At 35.0% G+C, this 9,100-nt stretch overlaps 1 protein-coding gene across 1 annotated transcript; it reads right to left on the bottom strand.

Annotated features, from left to right (window-relative positions):
• Positions 1 to 817: 817 nt before the first annotated feature.
• LOC107771174 (uncharacterized) lies at positions 818 to 7,325 on the bottom strand. Its single transcript, XM_016590503.2, has 7 exons — positions 7,090 to 7,325; positions 6,165 to 6,224; positions 3,447 to 3,565; positions 2,077 to 2,216; positions 1,557 to 1,707; positions 1,309 to 1,465; positions 818 to 1,233 (listed from the first exon to the last, which is right to left on the bottom strand). The coding sequence occupies exons 2-7, from the start codon at positions 6,175 to 6,177 to the stop codon at positions 1,142 to 1,144; spliced, it is 672 nt and encodes a 223-aa protein (XP_016445989.1). The 5' UTR covers positions 6,178 to 6,224; positions 7,090 to 7,325; the 3' UTR covers positions 818 to 1,141.
• Between the last annotated feature and the right edge of the window lie 1,775 nt (positions 7,326 to 9,100).

The following is a 9,100-nucleotide window of genomic DNA, read 5'->3' as shown; positions in this document are numbered from 1 at the left end:
TTTATAGAGAGAAGGAATATCAATATATAGGTTGGACACAAATTCAAACTAAATTAAACCTAAAACATCTTTGTTCAAGTACCATTATGCGAGTTCGTCACCACCACTCCACCAGACTAAAATTTCACCGTCAAATTTTATGATGTTTTCTGAAGGCAATTGAAGTGATATCAACATTTCTATATTCAAAAATAACATAGAAAACTAAACACTCATTGAAAGCCTAATCTGAAGAGAAACTAGTATATCAAGAAGTGCTTCAATTTTGCTAATTGCGCTTCCCAGAACAATTCAGAAATTTGGATTTTAAGATCAAATTTCTAAAATTACATAGAACATGTGTTCAAATATCATAGATGAATTTCAACACGGACTAAAATATTTATGATTTGACTTTATACTCCAAATCAAGAATTTGACATACATGAGGCCACTTCTCCGTTCAAACGGCAACGAACCATCTCAACTTCAATTCGTAGTGCTACTAGTACATCTTATTTGTTAAGATTATGGCTTGCGTCAACAAAATGAGCTCGTAAGATATCAAAATGTGTCAATTTTGGCATTAATTACGTAAACTTCTCCAGAAATAACAACATAAAGAACAAGAGCTGAGGCGTTCAGAATTGCCAGAGGTTCATGCTCTCATGCAGATGTTGAATTTGGCAATCCAAGTCTTAAAACAAGAATTTCATATGGTTATATTCGAACCAAAGTTGCATCCCTTCAACTCTGGGCCATTTGATTTCCACAGAAACACTATCAAATAATTACCATATAAACACATCGCCAAATAGTCAGCAACAAAAGAAAAGCATGAGAATAAAGAGTCCATATAAATAGTTTCGAATAAGACAGTTACAGGAAATCTATAGGTCCAAAATCTAAGATCCACATCATACAAGAAAACGCAGATCAACTGAAAAATATTTTACCAATGTATCTCCAATCAATAACTGACCTCAAAATGTAAACCAAAAAAAAAAAACATAAGACACTCAATAAGCCTCCAGAATTGGGAGAACAGGCTGCAGGATCTTCCTCACAGTTGTCACTTGTAAATCCAAAAGATTGTCGGACTGATGTAACTAGAAAGGTGATATTGTCGGCCTAACATGCATGTGTTTGCGAAGTTTCCCTTTCACATGAAATCATAATCATCATAACCATCATATGCATTTACCACAGCTTCATCATCTGCCTTATCAACATGTATCTGCTTCTTCTTTGCACCTGCAAGGGAAAAGTCATAAGCCCAGCCATTGGAGGTCGCAATTATCATATAGACAAAATTAGGCACATCATTACCTTTCTTTTTACTTGCATTGGCTTCCTTTTCTGCTTTAATCTTCTCATTTGCAATTGCAGTAACAGAAGAGGCAATTTCTTTAGCATCTGCACCTTTCAACGCAGTCATTGACAATCTCATAACAGACTTGAGCAACCCAATATAATGGTAGCTTTTCTGAAAAAAGACAAGCATTTAATGCCGAGTCAAAATTAAGCCCCAACAATCAAGAAATCAGAAAAGACTGAAAAGGTTAAACTTGCCAAACCTCATATGGTCGCAGCTTATGAGAAATCAACTCAGCATATTCCAAGAAATCATTCTCACTTTTGGGGATGAAATTATCAATGGTCTTGTCATCACCACCTTTCGTGGCGAACAATTCAGCTGTGGACTTATAATCGGCTTCTTCCACAAGCCTGTAAAAGAGACATGCGAAAAGAATTCTGAATAACTTGAGGTGTGCATGTCATAGAACCGAATACCAAATTGTATTTTGTTCACCGGGAAACCCAAGAAATTACAGACAGGGAAAGCAACACACAATTCCCGACCAGAATAAAATTCAACTTATTAACTATAACCGACCTGACTTGTTTATTTCAGTTTGTAAGATAAATTACTCCTTTACCCGTCACCCTCCCACATAATTTCACCTATACGAGAATATTGTCTTGGCATGACACCAACTTCTTATTCAGCTAAATTATTAATCCTGTATTTCTCAGTTAAAACTACTCTATTGGAGGCATGAACGGCATTAGTGACAAATATGTAAGTTCTCTAACCTTTGCTGGCGAAGTTTCTCTGCTACTGGATCTAGAGGCTCTTCCTTGGTATGAATTTCAGCTTCCTTGCCTTTCTTTTCACTAGCTTTTGCAGCAGACTTCTTGGGTGCCTTCTCAGCAGGAGGTTCTGGTTTAGGTGCCTGATCAATCAACCATAGCTTAAACTGATTAGACCAAGACATAGGACGTTTCATGCAGAGACAGTACTTGACATAGGACACATGTCACCAGAACATGAGAATCACCGAGCACGTAACATGGTGCATGAGCACGTTGAATAGAAAAATATAGGCAGTGATACGAAAATAATCTTACAGAATGCATGAAGGACAATAATTAAATTTCTTAAAGAAAATAATATTCCACGGAAGAGAATCACCCTAATGTTAGAATTGGTTGTATGGCATGAGTAATTTTCTTCTATAAACAGCTGATGAAACATATAACAGGTTATGTAATAACATTGCTTTCAAGCATTCTCCTCATGGATCGGTGACAAGTGACAACACAATCATACAGGGAAAGCCTTTAATATCACATACTCAGAAGTAAATTTAAAATGGAGAAGGAAAACGGGCAGTTTTATAATTACAATGCTGAAACAGCTCTTAACAACTCTAAGCAGTCTCATGATTACAAAGCTAAAATAGCTTTTTTAAGACCCTAAGCAGTCCTATGATTACATGGCTGAAATAGCTTTTCACCATGAGTATCGCAAATTCTGTTCTGCTCTATTAAATGATGACAACTGCATTAATATCTTGATCAGGCTTATATCATATTCTCAGAGAAATAGACACAAAAGTGAGGGTTTCTAATCTATGAACTCATATGCAAACACTAAGGAATTTGCCATGGGTCTCCTGCACCAGCAGCAAACAATGACATGATACAGAAGCATCTGAACTGTGTTCTATTATCCCACTCAACATAGCTTTCCTTCATCTATTAGTCGTATGATAACCAAATAATTTGTGCATGCATGATGCAACCTACTCAAATAAATGGAATTCACCTAGTATGCAAAGCATATGACGCATAACAGAAATCAGCAAAATCCAAAAGAGACTAAAATATTACATTACACTTCCAGGTTAGCATGCAAAACACATAAATACAACCCATTGATGCAGCAACACCACCACCAAAATCACTTGGATAATTCTTTTATAAGTTAATCCAAGTAGATATTCTCAACCCAAAAGAGCAATTTCTACTTTTCAAGATACTGATAAACACACAACATTAGCAGGCAAAGAAGTGGATTATTGGAACAAGACAGTTTAACTAAGATGAATTTTTGGAATTCACGAATACTGCAAGCCTGTTCACAAAACAAAAGCAGGAAACCAATAACTAGTCAACTATACCGGAACAGGCTCCTCTTCATCTTCCCAAGATTCTTTTACATCATTATCATCTGCATCTTCATCATCCCATTTACTCCCTGGTTGCTCCTTCTTAAGAAGATCCGGAACTGGAACATCCTCTGAAACAAAAAGTGCAAATTATAGACAATCTTGCATACAATGATGTGGTTTAGAACTACAAAATTTGTCAAGTTATACCAAAACTCAGAATTCACTAGTGAACAGCCAATCAGTAAACATAGGCAATTATATCAGAAAGATTGGTAGTATCACAGATTTTAACCACAGAGGTAGTTGAGGGTAATTACATCTCTTTTTCTGCATGCACAGTAGAGTGATAGACAATGTAAATGGACAGGAAATCCAAGTTTTTTCAGAAAAAAAGATAGATGAATGAAATCCTCAATCCATTAAATACACTGGTTTGAACATGCAATATCTTGGACAGGGAATCCAAGTCACTTCAGAAAGATAAATGAATCAAATCCTCAATCCCTTAAATACACTTGGTTGAGCATGCAATATCTCCTAAAAATAGGGACCTGACGTGCATAGTCTATTGCCAAGACCCAAGGTGTGGCCTAGTGGTCAATGAAGTGGGTGGAGAACCATACAGGTCTCGTTCAAATCCCAAGAGGGACAAAAAACACAAGGTGATTTGTTCCCATTTGCCTGGTGGACAGATTTACCTGGTACCTGTGCTGGTGGGAGGTTGCAGGTACCCGGTAGAAGAGCCGAGGTGCGCAAGCTGTCCCGACACCAATTACTGTAGATATTTGACTACTTGACTATGGTTATTTACTTCTTTGGTGCAAGCATCTATCTGTAACGTTATGCCAAAATCATATCTATGTGACCAGTGAGTTCAAGTGAAGTGCCCTCAGCACATAGACATCCAGAATCAAGTAGAAAACTCTTACGATTAATAAAGAAAGCAGTTTACCATTGATTAGTGAAATGAATTGTTAGATAATTGTTTATTCCTTTTCCTTTCTGCACCCACAAACCCCCGGTGTGAGCAACAGGCAGTGCACATTATGAGGTTAAAACAAAATTGTTGGTGTCAAAGTATCAAGAAGGAACAAGGAAAGTTTTGAGTTAATGTGTCCTGCATTCCTACCCAACATGTCCCCATTTACATTAATATTAACACCATCCCTCAAGAAGAAAGCAAAAATAATAACAGTAATTGTTCTACGTTGCACACCTAGTTAGACTGAGGTTTGACAGAGCAATGAGGAAGTGCAGGCAACAATTGCACACCTCAAACCCCTAGCGTCCCACAACATCATGGTTATTGTGCTACATCCCAAAATTTGCTTGAATAAATAAATATCGCGAAAGCTCGTAGTGCATATATCTTTCATGAATTTTGCAAAAGAGTAGCTACAACAAAAGCTGGACATTAAGTAATATTTTGCATCTTCATATTAGATTACTCCATTTCATCCACTAGTTGGAGACATATAATGGCACGGAAAATTTTGTATATTAAGGGTGTGTTTGGTAAGAAGGAAAATGTTTTCCTAGAAAATATTTTTATGGAAAATTAGTGATTTTATCACAAACTCAAAAGAACTAATGTGTTACGTTACTTTTTTACGCAAAAACAACGCTAAAATTTGTGCTCCATAACTAAAAAATACTCTTTTTTGTTGAAAAAAAAGTACTATTTCTACAACATGAAAATAAAGTACTCATTTTGTTGAAATGAAAGAAAATAATTTTTCTACATCATGAAGAAAAAAACTCATTTTGTTGAAATGAAAGAAAATACTTTTTCTACATCATGAAAAGAAAATACTTTTTACTACATCATTTTGTTGAAATGAAAGAAAATACTCATTTGTTGAAATGAAAAAAATTAACTCTATTTATATCATGAAAAGAAAGTACTATTAATAATATTTCTATTTTGGGGCGAGGGTGGGCGTAGTTGGGGTGTGGAGGTGGGTTGGTGTGGGTTGGTGTGGGTTGGTGGGGACGGGGAATGAGAGGAAGGTTGAAAAAGAGTTTTGAAAAATGTTTTCCCTTCTCTTAATAGGGAAAACATTTTCCTCCAATTGGAGAAAATGAGTTCATGAGAAAAATGTTTTCCAAAACATTTAAGCCAACCAAACATGGGAAAATTGGAAAACATTTTCCGGAAAATATTTTCCTTCATACCAAACACACCCTAAACCATAGCCTTTAGGACATTGGTCGAACTATATCAATTACAAGGAATATACAACACCAGACAAGATCATACTACTTTTGCATGTAAGAACTATAAATAATAATTTTTTTTATAATTGTGGTGTCCCGGCCAGCTTGCGCGCACCTCGACTAATTCCACGGGAAACTTGTCACCTCCCACCAACAACAGATAACTCTATCCACCAAGGTTGGGATAGATACTAATTCAACAAGCCACTATAAATAATACTACTTCGGCAAGGGACACATCTCCCAATATCAAAGTTATACAGAAAACCTATAAATAATAATAATCTATCATGAAACAATAGATGTCACAAAGATATGGAGTACACAAAGACTTACATTTAGTGCCTTCCAATTAAGAACAGTAAACAGCTTCCTACTTATCAAAAATGAAAAAGAAAAGAACAATAAATTGTTTCCTAAATAAAGCAAGACGTATAAGCATCAATAGTAATTGAATTAGTTTTACACAGGAAGAGTAGTAATAAGAAATTCGAGAAATATCAACATTACCCCAATCCTCCATCTCTATTTGATTCTCTTCTGTCCACAAAAACTTGTAAATTTGAGTATCTGCAAAAGAAGTAGACAAAAACTTAGTTTACCTTCAAGAGAAATCAAATTATCAGCAATGAGTACCTTCAAATTCCATATTGATCTTTAATAAAATCATTTATACAGCATAATTAACAACTTGAAACAGTTTTATTGTGCATATGAAACTCCAAGATGAATCAAGCACATCACATCGCCCACAAGATTCTCCATTATGCAAACTTAAAAAAAACACTAAAAATGAAAGAAAAAGTGTCCATTAACATTTGTGTTCTTGCCACACATGCATTAGGTCTACTGTTTGACGGGAGTAGGTTGGACATTGTATGACAGTGTAGGGATATGTGGGAGATTTTCTTTTGATAACCCGTAACCGAGGAATACCTGAGGGCCGGTGGAGCACAGTTAAGACTTGATGGATAATAGGGGACCCCTCTGCCTTCTCCACTTTGCCCTCTACCTTTCTCCACTTAAATACCAGGAAAATTAGACCCGCGCCTAACCACACATCATGTATTGCATTCTTACAAGTAGACCAATACTTGGGGGCATATGTGGGAGATTTAGAGAATTCTACAAATAATTCAACAGTGCAATAAAGCAGGCTATTTGAACTGAATCGAAATTTATATAGCCAATACAACTAGTTTGGGATTGAGTCATAATTGTACAGTTGTATACCCAAAAAAAACGGTTTTGTATGAGCGCCCAATCGCCCATATAATATCTATAATCGTGGATGCGACAAGGAACTTAGCAAATTTGAAAAGAGAATGAAAATTCACATTTAATTATCAAAAATCCAAAATAGTTAAAGTGAAAATTCAGCAATAAAATAGAGATACGCTATGAATTCAACATTGCTAAAGGAAAAGGCATGTACCAGTACGATGGATGGGTGAGTCTCGCCGACGATGCGTTTCCACGGCGGATAAAGCGACCGAACAGAAAATCTCCGATCGGTGGGTCGCTAAACCCTAGTAGACTCCGCAATTCTAATTGCGCGCAGCTAGGGAGATTGAAGGTACTAGAGGAAAGAGAAGAATCCAGAAAATCTGGTCGTGTTAGGGTTAGCGTCTGGTCTCCTGTTTTAATATCCAGATTCTATTAGACGGATCCGGGTCTTGTTAGGAAAGGGATTGATTTATTCCTGATTTACAGTTTGTACCCTCATTTTTGGCCTAAAGGCATAGAGGTAGCATTGAGGAAAATGTGTGAGAAATAAGACCCCTAAATATTGGTTTAAATAAAATTTAGGTTTTTGTTCCATTTTTAGGTGGTGTTTGCATCAAAATTTTGAAAAACTAGTTGTGAAGAATCATTTTAATTTTTGAGTGTGGTCATAAAAAGATTTTGATCTTGAATAAACACAAGTGTTAAGTGAGGAATGACCTGTGAAGTTCATTTTTTAACATTCTCTATCTTGTATAGGTTAAGGGAATTTTATGCGTAAAATTCAAAAATAGCTAAATTTGCAAGTGATAATTGAAAAATAATCACAATTTCAAAAGTAATCGAAATTTAGCCACTTTTCATGTAAAGATAAATCTGAACGAAAATACTGTTCAAAATCCGGAAAATATTCCAGCATAATATACTGGAGTTCGATTTTTTACATGTGAACTTCCAGAATAATATACTGGAGTTCCAGTATATTTTCCATCATAGTATGCTGGAAGTTCATACACATGTACTCCAATCTCCAGTATATTATGCTCGAACTTTCCGTGTGCTGGAGTTCCAGCATAATATGCTAGAAGTTCATACACATGTGCACACCAATCTCCAGTATATTATGCTGGAACTTTCCGTATTTCAGCAAAATAGTGGCTATTTTTTAATGACTTTGCAAATGCTGACTATTTTTCAATTACCAGTCCGAAAACTAGCTAGCCCGTTCTATTTTCACAAATTTTATATGAGTTACTGATGGATCTAATTGAAGGATCAATGGCTAGAAGTGAAACATGAAGCTCTTCTTTTGATATTTCCACTAGTGAAAATTCCTATCAAGTATGTTATGATAAATTTGAAGAGACTCACAGTGAAATTGGAAGTATTGATTGCGGAACAGTTATTTTTAGATTTAAAGCGCGTGTGGGGAATCAAAGAGGATGTGTCCTTGATACTCGAAAATTTTAATAGTCATTCTCTTGTTGTTAGATTGAAGTTAAGTAATAACACTTTATTAAGACTTAAAAGTAAAAATAAAGAATAAAGATGAACCATCGAGCTAAAATCCAAAAAGACCAAACTTATTATGGTTTGGTAAGTGATTGGTTTATTTTTTAGGGGATCTTAAGCAATTACCCATGCGTCTGAAAGTAATTACCCGTCTATACCCATAAAGAATTTTTACCCACAAACTATTTACATTATATACCTATAGTAGTTGAAAAAAGTTGAAATCAACACCAATTTCAAATGAACCAAATAAAACCTTATTGTATTTCATATATGCATTACATAAATTTAAATTGGAGACAAAGTGTTAGAGGAGTTCTTTAGCTTGAAATTTTTGACCAAATCCACTTCAAATCAACTTTAAATAAACTCAAACTTCATATTCAAATTCTTACAAATATTTGCAACAAGTTTTAATAATATCCATCCTCATTCAAAGTCCAAACAATTATTACTTTCAATTCCCAAACCAAAAGCTTCAAAGCTCATTTAATGGTGGACTAGTTTTGTTTTTCTTCAATTATCAGCCACCAAGTTTAGACTATAACCACGATTTTAGCTTTGTACAATAGCACCCAGATGATAAAACAATAGTTGAAGCATGTTGTTACATTATATATATTGTATGTTATTACAATATATTATTATAGTATATTACATATTATTACAGTATACCATTGCAGTATATTATATAATTAGAGTATACTATT

Source organism: Nicotiana tabacum, chromosome 17, assembly GCF_000715075.1.
Source record: "Nicotiana tabacum cultivar K326 chromosome 17, ASM71507v2, whole genome shotgun sequence".
NCBI lineage: Eukaryota > Viridiplantae > Streptophyta > Magnoliopsida > Solanales > Solanaceae > Nicotiana > Nicotiana tabacum.
This window is presented reverse-complemented; position numbering and strand designations above follow the sequence as displayed.